Genomic DNA, 24,327 nt, shown 5'->3' on the forward strand with positions numbered 1-24,327 from the left:
CCGTGACCACCCCACTGGTGTCCTTTCTGCAACTGGTTCCTGCTGGGTTCAAGCCACACTCATCAACATTTGAAGATCTCTGCACATAATCCACAAGTCTCTGGTTTCCAGGTCTTCCTCCATGCCTTCATCTTTACTCCCACCACCCACTCACCCCTCCGCTAACACATACAGCGTGTCCTCTACTCTCTTCGCCGATCCATAACGGTGTCCATTGTAACCGATCCTTGTAAGTGCAACCATGTCCTGGACCTTTGTCTGACCACTCTCCTCCACCTGTCCCACTCTGCTGTCTCTCTCACCATCTGTGTTCAGGAATTTACTTTTTGTGCAACAAACTTCTCTTGAGCTCCCACAAGACGCCAGGGACCGTGATGAATGAGAATGCACCAAGATGAAGGGCGCAACTCTTTAAGTTCATGCTGCAATATTGTGCTTCTGTCGACAGCACGCGCCATGCAGTTGTTTCATTTCCTGATGAAGAGGGAAGAGCTTCTTCAACCCCAGGGTTGCAGGACATCCCCCTCCCTGTCATTAGACGGATGAAAGTTTAACCTTCCCCCCAGTTCATAAATTCCAGAAAGTTCATGGTGACGCTTCCCTGCCCTGATATCAAGGGGCGATCTTAGCCGGAGTTGCTTGGCCTTGCATGTTATGGGGCTCTCTGCCTGTGGCCCTTTAGTAAGCGCAGGAGGAACACAAAGGAATGTGCCAGGTCTGGTTGGAAACTGAAGTAGCCACCGCTTTGCTTCTGGAGAGCTGGCGGAGCAGCTGGTGAGAGAGGTGGAAAAGCTCCTGCTGCTAAGTTCAAAGAGAAACAGAAGTCGGTACACGGGCAGAGACGCATTTCCACACATTTCCTCTGCTGTCCTCTGTACCTTTATGTGGCTTTTCTCACCTCTCTTTTACCTACTAATGCTTCCGTGATAATCAACTTTTAAAACTCTTTATTGTCAGAATCAGACACTGACAAATATTTGAGGCATTCTTTGAAGGCATTGCTTCCTTGAATAAATGCTCCCCATCGAGGGATCCTGTCAACAAAGTTTCCGTGTGAGCACAGGAGTCTCTGGGGCCCAGAAGGTGAACACAGAATCCCAACCCGTGGCAGAAGACGTGGGAACACGAGAATTAATGCCACAAAAACCTCCCAGGGGGTGGAGCCAGGGATATGGAGAATGATGGCAAGGTTCTCATGGGGGAGCAGAATCTGGGTCTAAGAAAGAATCTTCCAAATGCCTATCCAGCAGACGTTCATCAATGATACTGACTTGTGACCTCTGAGCTTCCTCCACATTCCCTTTCTTCAATTGGGATTTTTTTCTATGGTTCTTGTGCCCACCCGGGCACATAGGAGTTACCTAATCTTATCTAGTCTTTTAATTTCTGACCAGACCACAGGAAGTCACACCCTGTCCATTGAGGGGAACCGTGCATCACCAAGAGTTCCCTGAGCATAGCTGGACATAATGGTTGCCTTGACTCTGGGGTGACTCTCTTGGGAAAGGCCTGAGTATGTTCTGTGTTCAGGAAGAAGGGCACGTTATGGGTATTTAGGGTGTGAAGAGTCCTCTAGCAGGTGTGAACTAGCCATCAACTCTTCTAGGTAGACAAAGCTTACATCAAACATTCTCCACGGAGACCGAGAACAAAGGAGAGGGCCATTCCCCCCCCCATAAATCTCAAGAAAAACCTATAGAGTTTTGTTTTATGGAATTAAAAGACTTTTTACTTACAGTCAAAATATTATGTGGTTCCCAGACTTTATAGCATGCATTAAAATTATTTGGAAAGTTTACTAACACAGAGATTCCTTGGCCCCGCTCCTAGAATTTCTGAGGCATTTTATTGAGGATGGAGCCTGAGAATTTGCATTTGTGGCAGGTTTCCTGGTGAAACTGACATCTCCTGGGGTTGATGGCAACGTGCATTCTACCACTTTGTAGTTGATGTAACCACTCAATGAGGAAATGGCTTTCCTCATTCTGAGAACAGCAAACAAGGACTCTCCCTTAGTCTAGGCTGAGACAGGGACCGCCGTAGGCCTCAATTCTGGGACACAGATGCATAACTAGTTGTAACATAACTAGTTGTAACAGCCCGAGTAATCAGAACTCTCGCTGAGTAAGTTTCATTTTCCTCATAATAGACATATTACCAGAAGAGAGCTGGTTTTCTCTCCCAGTTTCTATTTTGCATTCCTGCTGCATCTTCTGACACTGACCCAGCCGCCACAGCAGCTGCTACCCTTCTCATGAACACATTATCCACAGGCACCGGCCACACGGATTTCTGAAGAGTAACACAGCAGCGCCAGGCATTTCAAAACACAGCTGCCACGTGCTTTCCCTGTGCTTCTCCCCACCTGGTACCTTTATAATAAGACTTAAACATTTCTATCCAATCGTTTTCTTGAATGCAAATGTAAAAGCAACCACCATGAAAAATCCCACGCTGTTCCTGGTTTCCTTCTGCAGCATTTCTTGTACACCTAACATACATTTTTTTTAAAGATTTTATTTATTTGTGAGAGAGAGCATGAGCAAGGGAAGGGACAGAGGGACAAGCAAACTCCCCACTGAACGGGGAGCCCAACACAGGGCTTGATCCCAGGGCCCTGAGATCACGACCTGAGCTGAATGCAGATGCTTCACCGACCGAGTCACTCAGGCGCTGCTAACACACACTTCTATAAATGCACACTGGAACTTCAACTCCTGAATGACACCTACAAGTAAGGGTTTCCAACTGGGATAGGCTCAGCTGTGTGTCCCAGTCAAAGGGTAGAGATCCGCCAAGAAGCATAGCTTCTGACTTCCGCCCAGCGGCTCGCAGACACAACCAAGACCGAACTACGTGCCTCAGCTGTACTCAGTGGTCCTGGAGAACAGGCTTCACTTACGCTCTGTGTAATTTCCTGACACCAAAGGCTGCTAGTGCTGTTACCTCTTGTCCTCTCTGGTCCACCCCACGGTAATCCCTTTGCAATCAAGGGTATGAATAAGGAAAAGCAAAGAAAGTACATTTCCTCCATTCTAGCAAACTGCCGTGGTCGCAAATTGTGATGTGGGAGTGCTGGACACCAGGGTGAGCCAAGGGATTTTAAATGTTGTGGCGTTAGGGGAAGCCCAGGATGTGTACAGGTGTTAGGGGCTATTTGGCTTAGGTTAGCGCTCGTGACGGATGGTGGACTGTCAGGGCAGCCCAGGCTCTACAAAAGGCAACATTACAAGTTTCCCTTCTGGTCTCTTCGGTTAATGACCGCAGCTATTAATTATAATAAAAGCTAACATGCACTTCTCATGTGCCAGGCATTATTCTAAGGACATTTCACGCTTTAAGCCATTTGATCCTCGAAACACCATTATGAGTTGGTAGTAGTAGTGTGATCCCCATATCATAGGAGAACAAACTAAAGCACAGAGAAACGTTCGGTAATTTCCGGTGTCCCAGCACATACGTGGAGCCCGGGTTCAAATCCAGACAGATGACATCAGAGCCCACGGTCCTGATCATGTATTCATTCATTCAGCCTCTACATTCTGATAGCCTGCGGGAGCTGGCTATGACCGCAGGCACTAGACACTCCGCAGTGAATGAAACAGACGAAAACCCCTGCCCCGTGCAGGTCCCACACATGCACCTTACGGGGGTCTGCAGGCCATGCTGGTGAGAAGGGCAGGCAGAGCGAGGATGGGTTAACATTGCAGTAATGGGGTGGGGTGCTGGGTGCTTGGTACCGGTGTCCTTCTCCAAGCCGGGCTTCCTTCAAGTCAGCTGATTTAGGACATCGCTACAATCACAAAGGGGAAGTTCTGACTCACTACAGGGTGGGGGTTGGGAGTTGCTATAGGCGTGGCTCTTACTCAAGACACATTTCCTCTCAGAGCCCTGCTGGCTGCACTTTCCAGTTCCAGTTTCTCTTTCCTAAAGTGAACTCCAGGAAAACAAGGCAAAGGAAGCAAGAAATGCTTCGATATATAGGTCTCCTTTGCATCTCTTGGAGGCAGAGGAGGGAGATTTCTGAAGAGCACGGTAGCCTGAGCGGATGCCTTTCAGAACAGCTGAGAAGCGCTCCGCAATCATGAGGTAAATGTTTTCCTGCCCTGAGCGTGTTGAAAATGTCCAATCTTGTTCTGGAAAGCAAATCCCGCACAGCCGTGCTCCGGAAACATAAGTTCCTGGCTTTTTGCTTTCGTGTCTGTTTGTAGCCTTATGGTGATCTCTCTAGGTCATGTATTTGTCTCACTGTTGCTGGCTTGTTTATTCCTGTGATTTTCTGCCCCACACTGTCAACCTTCCTCAGGGCAGCCCCTGCCCCACCACCGGGGAAGCTGACAGCTGAGGTCCAGAGGAGGGAGGGAGGAAGGAATGGCAGAAAGAGATGCTTACCGGCAGGTGCTTCATTTAAAGACGGGGCGGGGGGAAGGCTCCTGTAAACTGTCTCTCTTTTGTTTCTTATTTGAAAAGATGAAGCAAAGGACGTTTAATAGGATTCTTATTTAACGAAGGATCTGTTTTTAGCAGATGCGGTTAAAATGTACTCTGGGTAGCAACCCCAGCTCATGCTAAGGTAGATTTTGCTTTTTTTTTTTTTTTTAAGATTTTATTTATTTATTTGACAGAGATAGAAACAGCCAGTGAGAGAGGGAACACAAGCAGGGGGAGCGGGAGAGGAAGAAGCAGGCTCCCAGCGGAGGAGCCTGATGTGGGGCTCAATCCCAGGACCCTGGGATCACGCCCTGGGCTGAAGGCAGATGCTTAATGACTAAGCCACCCAGGTGCCCTAGATTTTACTTTTAATGTGTTCATTCATCTTGTATTTGTATTAGGGCTGGTAAAATGTATCCATTCATTCAACAGAAATATATTTTACCCCCAAATGCTACCAGAGTCCTTCTCTCAGAAGTGTGACTTGGAGGTGGGGTGCTTGGAGAAAATAGCCCCCTCCTCTAAAATGCTCTTACACTCCAGAAACATAAGATTGCCCTGGGAGGAAGCAGGGTAGGAAGGGAGCTTTCTGTTTCCTCTGGGGGTGTGGCCAGGTGGGATGCCTCAGCCTCAGTCCTGGGAGCTCCAGCATGCAGGGACACCAGCCCCAGCTCTCACTTCCTGCAGGACACATTGCCCTCCTTCTATAAGCTTCCTGATGTCTCTTCTTGAAGCAATCTATTTTCTGCTACTCTGCATGCCTGCCTGATAAGAAAGAAAAAGATCTATTTCCAGATGTCTGTTTCTAGAGTAACTCAGAATATTTAGAAACCTTGTTCCTATTGCTTAGAACTTTAGTGTGGTCTTCTCTTAGACTCTCTCCCGTAACGACACAGACACCCCCCCATCTCTTTTTTAATTTTCTTTGGTCCCTTAGCTATAGGCACTGTCACCAGGCATTGGCCCTGTGCTCTAAGGCAGTGGTTCTCAAATCTGAGCATGTGTAAGATCTGTCTGGCGGGCTTGCTAAAGACAATTCCTGGGCTCAACCTTCCCACTTCAGATTCTGATTTGATAATCCTAAATTGAGGTCCAAAGATGTGCATTTCTAACGGGCTCTTCCGTGGTGCTAGTAATGCCCTAAGACACTGGCGGCAGGATCAGCTCTGAGCCTGGTGAGCGGTGTCACCGTGGCTTTCATGCAGACAAGAAGCAGGGCAAAACACTACTGGGTGTCAACAGTTGGAACTTCTCGAGTCATCAGAAGCATAGGTCTCCAAAGTCTGAGTCCTGCAAGCAAGCGTCTGGAACCAGTTTTTGATTTACTGGTGGAAACAAAAGCCCATAATCACAAAGTAAAATTGGATGCTTTTGAATGGCTGCTCAAAGGGATTTTACGTAAGTGTGTATAGTAAATGCCTCTATCCTGCAAATGCACAATTGACTATATGCTTTATATGTTGGAGATAGTATTCACTCTCTCTGTTTGTTTTATAAAATGACAAAGTTGCGGGGAGCCTGGGTGGCTCAGTCAGTTAAGCGTCTGACTCTCAATTTTGGCTCAGGTCATGATCTCAGGGTTGTGAGATCGAGCCCCACGTCAGGCTCCACACTCCATGGGGAGTCTGCTTGAGATTCGCTCTCTCTCTCTCCCTCTCCCCCTCTCCCTGCTCGCATTCCCTCTCTCAAATAAATCAATAAACCTGTGAAAACATTAAATAAGAAAGTTGCTGAAAAGCTTATTGCTAAGCTTATGTAACCTTATTTGGACAAGCATTTCAAAGATGGTCTTTGCCACATTACCTAACTTCCCACATATCTACTGCTTGTCTATGTCAGAATCCATAATATTTAGAATATTGGCTCCTCATAAAAGGGCTAATTAATATATTCCATGAAAAAAATGTTTTTAAGTGAGAAAAAGAAATATCAGGAACTCCAGTACATAGGCAATGCAGAGAAATGATTTTGGACAGTTAATGATTTTTAATCTTCTCATCTCTGAAGTTATTCAAGATAAGGTTTCTGTGTGGTGGGTATTTTATTTTATTTTATTTTATTTTATTTTATTTTTAAGAACCAACACTGAAGGGAATGGGAAATCGTCCCCGAAGAATTGCAAGAGAACCTCAAGGGAGAAAGAGCATTTCCCATAAGAAAAGATGCTAGCTGTCTAGTAAGCCTCCCCCTATAGCCTCACTTCCAACACCCTATGTGAAAGCAAACCACAGGAGAGGAAAAAGAAAATTTCAAAAGATAATTATAGCAACAAATGCAAAAGTTTTAATAGACCAACACAAATGAAAAATGTTAAGAACAGAAATCACCTAAGAAATAGCAGTGGGGTAGGGGGAGAAAAAATGATTATATTTTATTCCAAAATAAAAGCTTATTTTTATTTTAATTTTTTTAAAAGATTTTGTTTATCCATTTGACAGAGAGAGAGAGAGACCGCCAGCGAGAGAGGGAACACAAGCAGGGGGAGTGGGAGAGGAAGAAGCAGGCTCCCAGCGGAGCAGGGAGCCCGATGCGGAGCTCGATCCCAGGACCCTGGGATCACGCCCTGAGCCGAAGGCAGACGCCTAATGACTGAGCCACCCAGGCGCCCCTCCAAAATAAAAGTTAAAAACATTGCTAACATATATGAAAATAATAAAGTTAAGTGGCAGAATAATACAAAAGCAGAGGAAATAAGAATTTAGAATTGTTGAAATATGATTTAAATGGTTAAAATGGAAAAGTTCAGATAAAAGCACAACAGAGAATGCTGGAATTAATAAAAAGACAAGGCAAAACCAATTTTATTTAAAAAAAAAAGTTTGGATCACCAAAGAAAATCAATTAAGGATATATGGAAAGCTCTACGAATAAGACAGGAAGTGTAAAGTAATAAGTAAATTAGTAATAAGTACAGTAATTAGTTTCTTAGTAATTTAGATTCTTATTAAGAAACTAAAAATATGAGACAAAATGCAGTTGAATTTCAGAGGGATAATGAGATTAAAATCAAGCTGGAATAGACAATTCTAAAGCTAAAATATTCAAACCAGGAAAGTGCTAGGTATGAACAGAAACATGAAGCAATCAACAGCTTTTCTTCTTAAAACTGTGTCAGGTCGGGGTGCCTGGCTGCGGCTCAGGCTCAGGTCATGATCTCGGGGTCCTGGGCTCGAGCCCCACGTGGACCGCCCCTCCCTCCTTGCCTCCACGCTCACCGGGAGTCTGCTTCTCCCTCTCTCTCCCTCTGCCCCTCCCCTGCTCACGCTGTCTCTGTCTCTCTTTCTCATAAAATCTTGAAAAAAACAAAAACAAAACGGCATAAAGTCAACCCTCCGCTCCAATCCGTTCCCCCAGATGCGGCTGCCCCTGCACAGGCCCTCACGGCAGACAGCAGAGGGCCAGCCCCACCTGACACAAAGCGCCCTAATCAGGGAAACCTAGCCGGGGGCTCCGAGCCCCACCCCAACCCTCTCCCTAATCTCTGCTGCCCACGGTCACCCAACCCCTGCGACCCCGTGCGCTTCACGCATACGCCAAAATATAGAGAGAAACGTTAAGGAAATATTGTTCTTTTCCAGTTGGGGTGAACACCATGGGTGGGGGGAGAGAATCACACCTGCCAGGAGAACCCGTGCTGTGTCTGAAAGCGAGCGTCTTTCTGTTTTGCCCTGCAGTGACAGCACCAGGACGGCCTTGGAGAGCTGCCTACGGCAACTGAAATGCCATTTCACCTGGAACTTGGTGGAGAGAGGGCAGTCCCTGGCCGAGTTTGAAGACGAGGTGTGTAACCCCGCGCAGTATCAGAACCACGAATTCAGAGCCACGGTGTTCAACCTGCGGGCCTACATCGAGCACCGCAGAGGCCGCGGCGAGGCGGCGCTGGAGCACCTGCGGCGGGCGGAGGCGCTGATCCAGCGGGAGCACGCCGAGCAGGCGGGAACCCGCAGTCTGGTCACCTGGGGTAACTACGCCTGGGTCTACTATCACCTGGGCAGACTCGCAGACGCTCAGAGGTATGTCGACAAGGTGAGACGCGTCTGCGAGAAGTTTCGCAGCCCCTACAGAATGGAGAGTGCTGAGCTGGACTTCGAGGAGGGGTGGGCCCGGTTACAGTGTGGAGGGAGGCACAGCGAGAGGGCCAAGGTGTGCTTTGAGAAGGCTCTGGAAAAAGAGCCCAAGAACCCGGAGTTCGCCTCGGGACTGGCCGTCGCGAGCTACCGTCTGGACACCCGGCCGCAGCCTCAGAACCCCGTGGACCCGCTGCGGCGGGCCATCCGGCTGAATCCTGACAACCAGTATGCCAAAGTCCTCTTGGCTCTGAAACTCCAGAAGCTGAAGGAGGAAGGGGAAGGAGACAGGCTGGTGGAGGAGGCGCTGAAGGGCGCGCCCTGTGCCTCAGATGTGCTGTGCGGAGCAGCAGAACTGTATCAGAGAAAGGGCGCGCTGGACAAAGCTGCAGAGCTGCTGACAAAGGCTCTGGAAGGCACGCCCAACGATGCCTACCTGCACTGGAATATCGGCTGCCTCTACAGGACCAAAGTCTTCGAGATGCTGCAGGACGTGGGCAAGAACGAGACCGGGAAAAGGGAGAGGCTGCAGGAAGCCATAGGACAAGCTGTGCACCATTTAAAGAGAGCGGAGGAGGCCGGTGTGAACCTGCCCTGTGTCTTCTCCTACCTGGCCTGCCTCTACGTGCAGGCAGGTCAGTATGACGACGCGGAGCATTACTTCCAGAAAGAATTCAGCAAAGAGCTTTCTCCAGGGGCCAGACAAGTGCTCCATCTCCGCTATGGCAACTTCCAGCTGTACCAGCTGAAGAACGAAGACAAGGCCATCCATCATTTCATACAGGGCATGAAAATCGACCAGGAATCAAAGGAGAAAGAAAAGATGAAAAACAAGCTGCGAAAAATTGCCTGTATCAGGCTTTCTAAAAACGAAGGTGATGCCATGGCTTTGCACCTCTTGGCGTTTCTTCAGGAGCTGAGTGGAGACATACGTCCAGCAGAGGACAACTCTGAGAGCCGTTTGGACTCTGGAAGCTTCCCCTACTCAGCATCCTTCGCTGAGGAATGAGGAATCAGGATATGGTGCTGTGAGACGTTGGAGGGAAGGAAGCAGAAAGCCCTCCACCAAGTGGGTATTCACGATATTGGACAACTGGTACGGCGGCATAGCCGTGGCCTGAGCTGCTGGCCACGGGTCTGGACAAGGTTTGTGGAGGAACCTGGTGGACCGAGTGTTAACACACACATTGCTCAGGGAGTTGTGAGACAGGGACTAGATTGGAGGGGGGAGGGTCCTGGGGATTGGTAAGGGAGCTGCTTCCCAACTGACCTCGTGAGAGCACTTTGCATCGTGCCATTCCTAGTCATCCTCCGCGAGGTGATGCCTTGGGTTTTTCTCTAGGTTTATATACAGCAGCCGGATCCCTCACATCTGTAACACTGTGGTCCGTTTTTGCAATGTTTTTCCACCCTTGGAGTCATTTTAGATCTTGCACAGTTTGGCCCGGCATAGACGCCGCAAATGTGCTGTATGCAACCAAAGGCCGAGGGACCAAAGCCTCCGTAGGGCTGGGTGTTTCCTCTCCCTCACTTCTGCCTCCTCCCCAGATAGTCCTCAATCTAGACTGTCCTACACAACCTGAGTTCAATTATCCCATTAACTGGGGGTGGGAACATAGTTTGAAAAAACGAGAGCAGAGAACAGGCTGAATTTAGAAGAAACATATCCAAGACAAGCAATGGGGTCAGGCCATTAGGGTACAAGAGTTTCAGGAGGCACATGGGGAGATTTCACCTGCATTCTGCCTGCCGTATCAAGGCATGTGAAGAATAAAAAGGGGGGTTCTGTACAATATGCTAGAAAGCAAAATAATACATTTCTTTAAAAGGTATGGAAAATAAATGTCATGCCCATAGGGAACGGGATTGAGTAGACAAAAGAGAGAAAGAGAGAAGAATGCTGGTTTGTCATTATAGACTGTAATCATATGGAGAAAAAAATCGTATTTTCTTGGCCACTGTAAGGAAAATTTCCTTGTACGATGAAGACTTGTTTTGTTCAAAAATGCTTGCATGAGCCCAGGCCCAAGGTAATAGAAAAACAGCAGAACAGAAGGTTCATATGGACGCCAAGGACCTAGTGAAAGGTCTCGTGAAATGACATCAATAACGGAGAGTTTTTTCCCCAATTAGACGTGTTGTATATTAGGTGATATAAAACTTCTTTTCACCCTGAAAACCTTCAAGGAAACCACAGAATTCATGGTTTTCTTGGGGTGATTGGGGTTTTCTAGGTAAATACTGAATGGCCCATGACATCAGGGTTAGTGTGAACCAAAACAGAGTCAGGTGACCCAGCATGAAACAGATCCTCAGTCATCCTCTGGGTTGCAAAATATTTGCCTGTTTGGATTAATTTAAATTTAAATAGTGGTTACCAGGGGCTGGGGTTTGGGGAAGTGGGAGAGATGTTGTTTAAAGGTACAAACTTAAAACTAGTAAATAAGTAAATCCTGGAGGTCTAAGGCATAGTATTGTGAATATAGACAACAATATCGTATTACAATCATCAAACTTTCTGAGAGGCTAGATCTTGATTATTCACACCACAGAAAAGAAATGATAATTATGTGACATGATAGAGGCAATAACTATTGCTACATTAACTTTTGCTACAATCGTATGTATCGAATCAACCTTAAATTTGCACAGAATTATATGTGAAATGTAGTTCAATGAATTTAAGTATATATTAACATTTTTATTAAGCAACTAAAACATTATATAAACTTCAAGATTTTTTTAGGGGCGCCTGGGTGGCTCAGTCGTTAAGCGTCTGCCTTCGGCTCAGGGCGTGATCCCAGCGTTATGGGATCGAGCCCCACATCAGGCTCCTCCGCTATGAGCCTGCTTCTTCCTCTCCCACTCCCCCTGCTTGTGTTCCCTCTCTCTCTGGCTGTCTCTATCTCTGTCAAATAAATAAATAAAATCTTTAAAAAAAAAGATTTTTTAAGTTAAAAATTCCAACTACTATAACAGTTTTCATGTTATTTTCTGTATTAAAAATCATGTTGCATGCACTTGATATCACCAGTATGCATAGTATGGATTCCTGAAAAAAGCCATAGATTTAATGAATAAATAACTTAGACGTGATGGAACATAAAGGAGTGTTCTAGTTTTTTTTTTTTTTTGAAATTTTGCTGCACCATAAGTCTTCTAGACCCCGCTACTGATTAATGAAACATTATATTGGTTGCAAACCGGCTCCATATAACCCAGACTGGTCTCACATTATAACCACTGAATGGAGCAGACTTTTCCCCGCCTAAACCTTAGGAATCCAGGATTCTAGCTTACACCCTGACACCCACCACCATGCACCCAAGTGCACACAGACCCTCTGCCCCCCCCACCTCGGACAGTGGGTGGGCTGCTTCTCTTCTCTCTGTTACATCTTGTTAACACCATGTGTTTCCATGTGCATTCTGTCTCCTCTTCTGACCTCCATTATGAGAATGAGAAAGTGTCGCCCATTCTGCTACATGCCGCATTCTGGAGGCAATCCAATACATGTTGGAGAGTTTTTCCTATTAATTAAAGAATAGAAAGAGACAAACAGCCCTGAAGTCTCTCTCGTTTTCAGAGAGGTCTCAATGGAAAATATGATTCACACCTGCTGCAAAGGTAAATTCATCCCATCGGTCTGAACTGGACAAGCGCACCTTTTAGGCAAAGATTTAGCTTCCTTGGATCTGGTGCCTGGGGAGGAAAGCCAGGGGTGTTCTGGGTAGAAGGTAAGAGGAGCAGGTGCACCGACCTTGAAAGAGGACCACTGGCCCCTGTAGAATGCTGAAGAAGGTCCACCAGGTGTACACAATCTTGCCCATGCATGTAATACCAGCAAAACCTCGCTAGAACAGGTTCCTGAAAGGAAAAAGGTGGAAAGAATAGGGAGGAAACAGATGACTTTTTTTACTTGAGGACTTAAAGCCCATGGAAATGATTAGAAAACAATAAACAAAATTATGTTTATAGCTCATGTCTCCTGAAATCTCACTATCCAGGCACAACAAATAGAGCCATGTTGACTGGGATGACTCGTCATTCCCTGGCTTTTAACCCCATTTCCCAGTGCATGATATTTGATTCCCTTAGATACCCACCCAGGAAAATCACAAGCCCCCGGCAGACGTGTCCAGGGTGTTGATAAACAAGTCCGTCAGAATGACCTGGTCACATCTGTTATGTGTGTGCTCAGGCACCCATATGCACTAATGTCCTCTGCCCAAAAAACTGCTTCGATATGTCATCATTCTCTACATCTGATTGCCACCTCGAGAGTCCTAATACCCTGGAAAGATGCTCTCAAATACATGAGTGCCAGTGAAGGAGTAAGGAGACTTTCTCTCATCTGGCTGGGTGCCAAGTAGCCCTGAGTACTGAGTACAGCCTCAGAGCCCTCAGTGAAAGATTCATCAGCCTCTTCCCATAGCCCCTTTCACCACAGAGCTCAAGACAGTCCCCAGGGGCAGCAAACCGCGAGTCATGGTGGATGTTTATCTTTCCTCCTACTTCCTGTCAACTGACTTTCCCAATCTGTGCCCAGTATGACGTGTACACAATCACCCTCAGCTGCCGACCTGGGAAATGTGGGTTACACCCAGAGACCGTATATTCCTGTCTATCCCCCTTCCTCCACCATTGCTCCCATCATCTTGTCTTGGGAAGGCAGTCATTTGGTTTGACTAATAAGTAAGAAATTTTCCTTATGGTTTACAGTGCCACTGCTGCTTGCTGGTGATCTGTACCTTCCTGGGAGGCTGCAAGAGGGAAACTAACTAAAATCTTCTGTGTAAGGCGGTGCAGTGACTCTGACAGACAGTTCGGCAGCTCCTCAAATGGTTAAACGTAGCACTACCATACCAAACGTAGCATCTGCCTTCAGCTCAGGTCATGATCTCGGCGTCCTGGGATTGAGCCCCACATCAGGCTCCTTGCTCAGCGGGGAGTCTGCTTCTCTCTCTCTCTCTCTGCCCCTCCCCCTGCTTGTGCTCTCTCTCACTCTCTCTCAAATAAATAAATAAAATCTTAAAATAAGAAGGAAAAAAAAGTAGATTCATCAACTGATAATTGACCTATTAAATAAGGCATATCCACTCAGTGGACTATTACTCAGCAGTACAAATAAGTGTAGTACTTACTACATTTCTTCCAAAGAAACATAGCACTGATACACGCTACAATGCAGATAAATCTTGAAAACATTATGCTAAATGAAAGAAGTCAATCACAAAAGGTCTATCAGTACGAAATGCTTAGAGAAGACAAGTTCATAGAGATAGACAGTAGATAGTGGTTGCCTAGGGCTGGGGTGAATGGCAGCATCATGAGAGTAAACGGGTGTGGAATTTTCTTTTGAGGGTAATGAGAATCTTCTAAAATTAACTGTGGTGATGTTTGCACAGCTCTGTGAAATGCTGAAAGCTATTGAATTGGACCCTGTAAGTGAGTAAACGGCACAGTATATAGATTATATTTCAATGTAACTATTAAAAAATTCCTAATAGCCAAAAAGTAGATTCATCAACTGATGAATTGACTCTTGTTACAAATGAATGTAAAGAAAGCGAGCTCTTCTGCTGCTGCCTTCTATTTTTAACCTCTAGGTTTCTTTTCATTGCATTGTACCCTTCTTATTACTAGCATTTAAAATAAAGTTACTGCTTTTGTACTCAACAGAGGTTGGAGAACTCCCACATCCTATTGTCTAAGTAGAGTATGGGTATGAAAATCTGGTCCTGTATCATTTTATCTTTAAACACTGGTACGGAAAAACCATTCATGGGCAAACTGGCTCCAAAGTAGAGTCCAAATGCAGAAGGAAATCTGACTCAGTGTAGATATCTAAATCTACATGCTTACAGGTTTAAGAGGACTGTGAATTTTTTAATTTGCAGAATGTTATTTGACCACCATAACTGTTACAAATACTGTACTGATTCATGAGGGCTTCTTGAGCCAGGAATTAGAATAAGAAGAGAAGCAAGAAGATAGAAGGGGAAAGGAACCATGAGAGACTATGGACTCTGGGAAACAAACTGAGGGCTTCAGAGGCGAGGGGGTGGGGGAATGGGATAGCCTGGTGATGGGTAGTAAGGAGGGCACGTATTGCATGGTGCACTGGGTGTTATACGCAAGTAATAAATCATGGAACTTTAAAAAAATAAATTAATTAATTAAAAAAAAGAAGAAGAAGAAGATAGGCAGCAACCGGTGCTACTGTACTGGAAAATAATTCTTCCTTTGGGCTGAGAGGAAGGCTTTGACCAGGTGGATAAATTTGCCTTTTCCCTAATCTAACCACTTCTGTCGCTCAGCTCCTCCCTGCACTCCAAACCTGTGTGTGTCTCTCAAATCAGCACCCTCCCAACACAGAAACTTGCACAATACAACTTCCTTCCTCTTTGAGCAAAGGCGGTAAGACACAGAGACACATTTCCCCTGGGCTGGATGTTGAGGTTGTGCAAGTCCTGCTCTGTGGGGTTGAGCACCCGATTCTGAGCAGCAGAGACGCCATGTCTTCTTTTAAAAATTTACATTTTTTGTGTGTGTCTATGAAATGTGGGACCCTCTAAAGCACAGGGCCAAAGCCAGGGACCCCTCTTACCTCGGTCTAAGTGTAGTATTTATACCGTTTATAGTACCACATCTATAAAGGTGTGTCTCTTTATTACCTACGACCAGGATAACAAATCGTGAAGTAAGAGAACCAATCAGAATTACAGACTTTTCCAAGTTGCAGGTTCCTCCCAGGACATACAACAATCATCTCTGGACTCAAAATAGCTCATGACACTCCTGCTGTTGGGAAAATCATATGTCAGTTTTGTTACACAAGAGTCTCAGCTTTCTGCAGTTTCAAAAACGGAGGGAGCCTTTCTCCTATGCACCTGACAGTTCTTTCGTCAAATCAACCATGAGAACTAATTTCCCCGGGTTTTTGTGGTTACACACATCATGGCTAAAAGTTCGATAAAAATTTTAAAAATTATCTTAGGATAATATCACTCCTTCAGAGCTGGAAGCATAAATACATGAATTTATGAGACAGTCATTAAACAATATTACGTGGGTTACCATTCCCATTTTACAGCCGAGAAAACTAAAGGATTGCCTTAGACCTCACAGATCTAAACTGCACTCCGGGGCTTGGCATTCTGTATTCGGTGTGGGGCAAAAAAAGGAAATTCAGACTCAGTGATTTGACTCTTGGATCATCCCACAGCTAGTAAACTGAACATGCAAAATTAATCCAGGTCTCCCGTAGCAAATTGTCTCCCACAAGTAAATTTATGGCAAGAAACTCCTTTTTGCAAAGTATTTCTGGATAGTCTTTCACATCATGTGGTCCCAGGAACCCCTGCATCAGAATCTCCTGCAGACTTATTAAAAATGCAGGTTCCAGGAGTTCCCGGGAGTCCGGTCTGGCAGTGTAGGCAGACCCTGCACTCACCCCCTCCACCGGAACATATCAGATCACACCTATTAATAGAACAAGTTCCCCCGAAGTACTGAGAGCTGACGGAAGAGCTACTGAACCACCAAAGGCAGAGAGAATGGCAAGAGAACAGCAAGAGATATTGTAAGGAAGGGAACCCTGACCCCAACCCCCACACTGTCAATGGCAGTGGGGAGGAAGCTACTGAGGGATGGAGAACCATCCCTCTGCCCTGGGGCACAGAAAAAAAGACAGCAGCTCACAAGAGCAACTAACATATAAAAGAGCCACAACTAACATATAGAAGAGCCACAACTTTGTGATCACAGCTTTGTAGTACAGCTCGAAATCCGGCATTGTGGTGCCCCCAGCTTTGTTTTTCCTTGTCAACAGTTCCTTGGAGATTCGGGGCCTTTTCTGGTTCCATACAAATTTAAGGACTATTTGTTCCAGTTCTTTGAAAAATGTCCTCGGTATTTTGATCGGGATAGCATTGAAAGTGTAGATTGCTCTGGGTAGTATGGACATTTTAACTATGTTAATTCTTCCAATCCATGAGCATGGAATATTTTTCCATCTTTTTATGTCTTCCTCAATATCTTTCAAAAGTGATCTATAGTTTCTAGCATATAGGTCCTTTACGTCTCTGGTTAAGTTAATTCCAAGGTAACGCATGGTTTTTGGTGTTATTGTAAATGGGATGGATTCCCTAATTTCTCTTTCTTCAGTCTCGTTATTCGTGTATAGAAATGCAACTGATTTCTGGGCATTGATTTTGTATCCTGCCACCTTACTGAATTGTTCTATAACTTCTAATAGNGTGTGGGGCAAAAAAAGGAAATTCAGACTCAGTGATTTGACTCTTGGATCATCCCACAGCTAGTAAACTGAACATGCAAAATTAATCCAGGTCTCCCATTGCAAATTGTCTCCCACAAGTAAATTTATGGCAAGAAACTCCTTTTTGCAAAGTATTTCTGGATAGTCTTTCACATCATGTGGTCCCAGGAACCCCTGCATCAGAATCTCCTGCAGACTTATTAAAAATGCAGGTTTCAGGAGTTCCCGGGAGTCCGGTCTGGCAGTGTAGGCAGACCCTGCACTCACCCCCTCCACCGGAACATATCAGATCACACCTATTAATAGAACAAGTTCCCCCGAAGTACTGAGAGCTGACGGAAGAGCTACTGAACCACCAAAGGCAGAGAGAATGGCAAGAGAACAGCAAGAGATATTGCAAGGAAGGGAACCCTGACCCCAACCCCCACACTGTCAATGGCAGTGGGGAGGAAGCTACTGAGGGATGGAGAACCANGCAAGCATGGTTCAACACTCGCAAATCAATCAATGTGATACATCATATCAACAAGAAAAGACTCAAGAACCATATGATCCTCTCAATTGATGCAGAAAAAGCATTTGACAAAATACAGCATCCTTTCCTGATTAAAACCCTTCAGAGTGTAGGAATAGAGGGTACATTTCTCAATCTCATAAAAGCCATCTATGAAAAGCCTACTGCAAGCATTATTCTCAATGGGGAAAAGCTGGAAGCCTTTCCCTTAAGATCAGGAACACGACAAGGATGCCCACTCTCGCCACTATTATTCAACATAGTACTAGAAGTCCTTGCAACAGCAATCAGAAGACAAAAAGGGATCAAAGGTATCCAAATCGGCAAAGAAGAAGTCAAACTGTCTCTCTTTGCAGATGACATGATACTCTATATGGAAAACCCAAAGGAATCCACTCCCAAACTATTAGAAGTTATAGAACAATTCAGTAAGGTGGCAGGATACAAAATCAATGCCCAGAAATCAGTTGCATTTCTATACACGAATAACGAGACTGAAGAAAGAGAAATTAGGGAATCCATCCCATTTACAATAACACCAAAAACCATGCGTTACCTTGGAATTAACTTAACCAGAGACGTAAAGGACCTATATCCTAGAAACTATAGATCACTTTTGAAAGATATTGAGGAAGACATAAAAAGATGGAAAAATATTCCATGCTCATGGATTGGAAGAATTAACATAGTTAAAATGTCCATACTACCCAGAGCAATCTACACTTTCAATGCTATCCCGATCAAAATACCGAGGACATTTTTCAAAGAACTGGAACAAATAGTCCTTAAATTTGTATGGAACCAGAAAAGGCCCCGAATCTCCAAGGAACTGTTGAAAAGGAAAAACAAAGCTGGGGGCATCACAATGCCGGATTTCGAGCTGTACTACAAAGCTGTGATCACAAAGACAGCATGGTACTGGCACAAAAACAGACACATCGACCAATGGAACAGAATAGAGAACCCAGAAATGGACCCTCGGCTCTTTGGGCAACTAATCTTTGATAAAGCAGGAAAAAACATCCGGTGGAAAAAAGACAGTCTCTTCAATAAATGGTGCTGGGAAAATTGGACAGCTACATGCAAAAGAATGAAACTTGACCACTCTCTCACACCATACACAAAAATAAACTCCAAATGGATGAAAGACCTCAATGTGAGACAGGAATCCATCAAAATTCTAGAGGAGAACATAGGCAACAACTTCTATGACATCGGCCAGAGCAACCTTTTTCACGACACATCTCCAAAGGCAAGAGAAATAAAAGATAAAATGAACTTATGGGACTTTATCAGGATAAAGAGCTTCTGCACAGCCAAGGAAACAGTCAAAAAAACTAAGAGACAGCCCACGGAATGGGAGAATATATTTGCAAAGGACACCACAGATAAAGGACTGGTATCCAAGATCTACAAAGAACTTCTCAAACTCAATACACGAGAAACAAATAAACAAATCATAAAATGGGCAGAAGATATGAACAGACACTTTTCCAATGAAGACATACAAATGGCTAACAGACACATGAAAAAATGTTCAAAATCATTAGCCATCAGGGAAATTCAAATCAAAACCACACTGAGATACCACCTTACGCCAGTTAGAATGGCAAAGATAGACAAGGCAAGAAACAACAATTGTTGGAGAGGATGTGGAGAAAGGGGATCCCTCCTACATTGTTGGTGGGAATGCAAGTTGGTACAGCCACTCTGGAAAACAGTGTGGAGGTCCCTTAAAAAGTTAAAAATTGAACTACCCTATGACCCAGCCATTGCACTACTGGGTGTTTACCCCAAAGATACAGACGTAGTAAAGAGAAGGGCCATATGCACCCCAATGTTCATAGCTGCATTGTCCACAATAGCCAAATCGTGGAAGGAGCCGAGATGCCCTTCAACAGATGACTGGATTAAGAAGCTGTGGTCCATATACACAATGGACTATTACTCAGCTATCAGAAAGAACGAATTTTCAACATTTGCTGCGACATGGACGGCACTGGAGGAGATAATGCTAAGTGAAATAAGTCAAGCAGAGAAAGACAATTATCATATGGTTTCTCTCATCTATGGAACATAAGAACTAGGATGAACAGTAGGGGAAGAAAGGGATAAAGAAAGGGGGGGTAATCAGAAGGGGGAATGAAACATGAGAGACTATGGACTATGAAAAGTGAACTGAGGACTTCAGAGGGGAGGGGGGTGGGGGAATGGGATAGACTGGTGATGGGTAGTAAGGAGGGCACGTATTGCATGGTGCACTGGGTGTTTATACGCAACTAATGAAGCATCGAACTTTGCATCGGAATCCGGGGATGTACTGTATGGTGACTAACATAATATAATAATATAATAATAAAATAAATAAAAAATAGCAAAAAAAAAAAAGAAGAAGAAGAAGAGCCACAACTGACATAAAAAAGAGCCCTCAGATGAACTCCGCCCAAGATGGGAGGGGGGAGGGGGGAGAGCAGTGGGAACACTCTGGGGCAGAGGACAGCAACGTGGTTTCTGTTCCCACTATGTTCCCACTCCACCTGAGAGCCTAGATCGGAGCAGAGACTGGACACCATCACAGGTAGGTCCAGCTGTCACAGGGAGCTTGCAACCTCAGCAAGCCCAGGGTCCACAAGCCCACACCAGCCCTGGTCTTGCTGAGACAGAGAAAAGAAGCCAGCGTCTAAAAAGGCCAAGGATCTGTGGGGGTGCTCTCTCCCCCTTAAAAGCCCAGAGTGGAACAGGGTCTGGATGCTGTAAGTGGTGGGTCCAGTCACCACAGAGAGCTTGTCGCCTCCGCAAGCCCCTTGTCCACAAGCCCACACCAACCTCTGCGTTGCTGGGAGAAAAAAATATGCCACGGGGTATTTTTTCTTTTTTTGTTTTGTTTTGGTTTCATTTAAAACTTTTTTCTTAATTTTTATTTTATCTTACTTTTTAATTTTTTAAAATTTGTCTTCTTTTGTTTTAATTTGTGTTCTTTTTGGTTTTGTTTTATTCTCAATAATTTTTTCTTTTCTGCTTTTCTCTCTTTTTTCTTTTTTCTCTTCTTTTATTTTCTTCTATTATTATTATTGTTATCATTATCATTATTTTTTTCTTTCTGTAGAAAACCAGTTTATTTTTTTCTTCCAAGATTTTATTTATTTATTTTTAAATATTTTATTTATTTATTTGAGTGAGAGAAAGAAAGGGAGGGAGAGTAGGCACAAACAGGGGGAAGGGGGGGAGAGAGGGAGACTCCCAGCTGAGCAGAGAGCTCGATGCGGGGCTCCATCCCAGGACCTGAGATCATGACCTGTGCCAAAGACAGACACTTAACTGACTGAGCCACCCAGGCACAACCCCCCAAGATTTTATTTAAATTCAATGTTAAATTCATTAACATACAGTGTAGTATTGGTTTCAGGAGTAGGATTCAGTGATTCGTCACTTAAGTACAACACCCAGTGCTCATCCCAACACATGCCCTCCTTAATGCCCATCACCCTTTTAGCACATACCCCTCAGCAACCCTCAGTTTGTTCTCTATAGTTAAGAGTCTCTTATGGTTTCCCTACCTCTCTGTTTTTATCTTATTTTATTTTTCTTTCCCTTCCCCTATGCTTATCTTAAATTCCATATATGAGTGAAATCATATGGTATTTGTCTTTCTGACTGACATTTCTAAAAAGCCACTGTTTAAAAGAATGACTAGCATATACAGCCACAGCCACAGCCAACCAGCAAAAGTCACCAAGCACACAATCTACAGAGGGGACACCATTCACAAGACCACTCCTTCGAGTTTAGGAGAAGTATCCATTCCACCTAATCCACAGAAATAAACACAGAAGGTCAAGCAAAATGGGGAGACTGAGGAATATGCTCCCCCTCAAAAAAAAGAACAAGAAAAAATCTCAGAAAAAGAACTAGATGAAACAGTGATAAGAAACATATCTGATAAAGAATTTTTTTTAAGTAGCTCTAACATGGGGCTTGAACTCATGACTCTAAAATTGAGGGTCACCTGCTCTACTGACTGAGCCAGCCAGCTGTTCCAGCTGACAAAGAATTTAAAGTAATTATTGTGAAGATGCTCAGTGGGCTGGAGAAAGAGTGGAAGAACTCAGTGAGACCTTCAGTAAAAAGATAGAAAATATTAAAAAGAACCAGTCAGAGCTGAAGATACAAGAACTGAAATACAAAACACACCAGAGAGAATCAGCAGTAGATGAGAGGATGCAGAAGAATGTACCAGCCATCTGGAACACAGGATAACAGAGAGCACACAAGCTGCACAGCAAAACAAAACAAGGATTTTCAAAAATGAGGATAAATGAAGAGATCTCCTAGACAACATCAAGTAAACATTCACATTATAGAAGTCCCAGAAGAAAAGAGAGAGAAACGTGTGAAAACTTAATTGAAGAAATAATAACAGAAAACTTCCCTAACCTAGGAAAGGAAATAGATCTCCAAGTCCAAGAAGCACAGAGAGTTCCAAACAAGATGAACCCAAGAAGGTCTACACCTCCATACATCATCATTATAATGTCAAAGGTTAAAGATAACAAGAGAATCCTAAAGAGAACCCCAGAGAGAAGCAAAAAGCTACCTGCAAGGGATAACCTATGAGCTGATTTTTCAGCAGAAGTTTCACAGGCCTGAAGGGAGTGGCATGATATAGTCAAAGTGCTGAAAGAAAAAACCTACCACAAAGAATACTCTACCCCTCAAGCTTATCACTTAGATTTGAAAGTGAGATAAAGTTTCTCAGACAGAAAGATAAAGGAGTTTATCACCACTAAACCAGCCTAACAGGAAGTGTTAAAGAGACTTCTTTAAGTGGAAAAGAAATGGTCACGATTAGACATAAGAAAATTATGATTAAAAAATGTAAAATACACATTTACATATAATGTAGAAAAGGGAATAAAAGGGGAAGAAAGGTGATAAAGAAAAAGGAAAAAAGGCTTTTTCTTCTTTCAGAATGTGTTTAAACTTAAAGACCATCAAATTTTTTTATTTGTTTATTTAATTTTTTAATGATTTTTTTATTATATTATGTTAATCACCATATAGTACATCCCCGGATTCTGATGTAAAGTTCGATGCTTCATTAGTTGCGTATAACACCCAGTGCACCATGCAATACGTGCCCTCCTTACTACCCATCACCAGACTATCCCATTCCCCCACCCCCCTCCCCTCTGAAGTCTTCAGTTTGTTTCTCATAGTCCATAGTCTCTCATGTTTCATTCCCCCTTCCGATTACCCCCCTTTTCTTTATCCCTTTCTTCCCCTACTGATCATCCTAGTTCTTATGTTCCATAGATGAGAGAAATCATATGATAATTGTCTTTCTCTGCTTGACTTATTTCACTTAGCATTAAAAGACCATCAAATTAATACAGACTGCTGTTTACTTAGGGTGTTACATATGTACTTCATGGTAACCACAAACCCAAAACCTGTGATAAATACACAAAAAATAAAGAGAAAGAAAGCCAAACATAACACTATAGAAACTCATCATCCACAAAGAAAGAAAGCAAGAAGGAACAAAGAAAATCTACAAAAACACCCAGAAACCAAATTTTAAAATGGCAATAAGTACAGACCTGCCAATAATTACTTTAAATGTAAATGGCCTAGGGGCACCTGGCTGGCTCAGTCAGTACAGCATGTGACTCTTAACCTCAGGGTCATGAGTTCAAGCCCTATGTTGGGTGTAGAAATTACTGAAATGTAAATGGCCGAAATACTCCAATCAAAAGATATAGGATTGCAGAACGGATTAAAAAAAACAAGACCTATGCTACCTATAAAAGATTCACCTCAGACCTAAAAATACATACAGACTGAAAGGGAAGGGATGGAAAAACATTCACCATGCAAATGGAAGAAGAAAAAAGCCAAGGTAGCAATACTTTTATCAGACAAAACAGACTTTAAAACAAAGACTGTAACAAGACAAAGAAGGGCATTACATAACAATAAAAGGATCAATTCAACGAAAGAATATAACAATTGTAAATATCTACACACCCAACACTGGAGCACCTAAATACATAAAGCAGATATGAATGGACATAAAGAGAGAAATTGATGGTGATACAATAATAGTAGGGGACTTTCACACCCCACTTACATCAAAGGATAGATCATCCAGACAGAAAATCAGAAAGGGAACAATGTCTTTGAATGACATATTGGATCACATGGATACAAAATGTATATACAAAACATTCCATCCCAGAACAACAGATCTCACATTCTTTTGAAGTGTGTGTTCTCCAGAATAAATCACATACAAGGCCATTAAACAAGCCTCAATCAATTTAAGAAGACTGAAATCATACCATGCATCTCTTCCAACCACAATGATATGAGACTAGAAATCAATCACAGGAAAAAAACTAGATAAACCACAAACACATGGAGACTAAACAATATGACACTAATCAATGAATGGGTCAACAAAGAAATCATAGAAGAAATAAAAAAATACATGGTGACAAATGAAAATGAAAACACAGTGGTCCAAAATCTTTGGGACACAATGAAACCAGTTCTAAGAGGGAAGTAAAAAGAGATACAGATACAAGCATTACTCAAGAAACAAGAAAAAATTCATATGAAGAATCTAATCTTACACCTAAAGGAACTAGAAAAGAACAAACAAAGCCCAAAGTGAGTAGAAGAAAGGAAATAATAAGAATTAGAGCAGAAATAAATGACACAAAGACTAAAACAACAATACAGAAAATCAACAAAATGAAAAGCTGATTCTTTGAAAAGGTAAACAAAATTGACAAATCCTCAGCAGAGTTATCAAGAAAAAAAAGGGAAAGGACCCAAATAAATAAAATCAGAAATGAGAGAAAACACTATGAAAAATTATATTCTAACAAACTGGACAACCTAGAAGAAATGGATAAATTCTTATAAACATGCAATCTTCCAAACTGAACCAGGAAGAAATAGAAAATCTGAACAGATCAATTATAAGTAACAAAATTGAATTGGTAATCTGAAAACTACCAAAAAATAAA

General features: G+C 43.5%; 1 protein-coding gene across 2 annotated transcripts; it reads left to right on the forward strand.

Annotated features, from left to right (window-relative positions):
- The first annotated feature begins 3,900 nt into the window (after nucleotides 1-3,900).
- On the forward strand, nucleotides 3,901-11,230 carry IFIT2 (interferon induced protein with tetratricopeptide repeats 2). 2 transcript variants are annotated; one of them, XM_034662408.1, is made up of 3 exons: nucleotides 3,940-4,089; nucleotides 5,565-5,829; nucleotides 8,106-11,230. In XM_034662408.1, exons 2-3 carry the CDS (start codon nucleotides 5,807-5,809, stop codon nucleotides 9,505-9,507), a joined length of 1,425 nt encoding a protein of 474 aa, XP_034518299.1. In that variant the 5' UTR covers nucleotides 3,940-4,089; nucleotides 5,565-5,806; the 3' UTR covers nucleotides 9,508-11,230. The 2 variants fall into 2 exon arrangements, with proteins under 2 accessions (XP_002914449.2, XP_034518299.1); XM_002914403.4 differs by lacking the exon at nucleotides 5,565-5,829 and having other exon boundaries at nucleotides 3,901-4,089.
- The last annotated feature ends 13,097 nt before the right edge of the window (nucleotides 11,231-24,327 follow it).

This window comes from Ailuropoda melanoleuca, chromosome 6, assembly GCF_002007445.2.
Source record: "Ailuropoda melanoleuca isolate Jingjing chromosome 6, ASM200744v2, whole genome shotgun sequence".
Taxonomy (NCBI): domain Eukaryota; kingdom Metazoa; phylum Chordata; class Mammalia; order Carnivora; family Ursidae; genus Ailuropoda; species Ailuropoda melanoleuca.

Bases quoted from the DNA above. Each gene is read 5' to 3' on its own strand.
- IFIT2 (XM_002914403.4), top strand. From the start codon at position 4,049: ATGCCTTTCAGAACAGCTGAGAAGCGCTCCGCAATCATGAG. The intron at 4,090-8,105 runs GTAAATGTTTTC...TTTGCCCTGCAG, and splicing joins AAGCGCTCCGCAATCATGAG to TGACAGCACCAGGACGGCCT.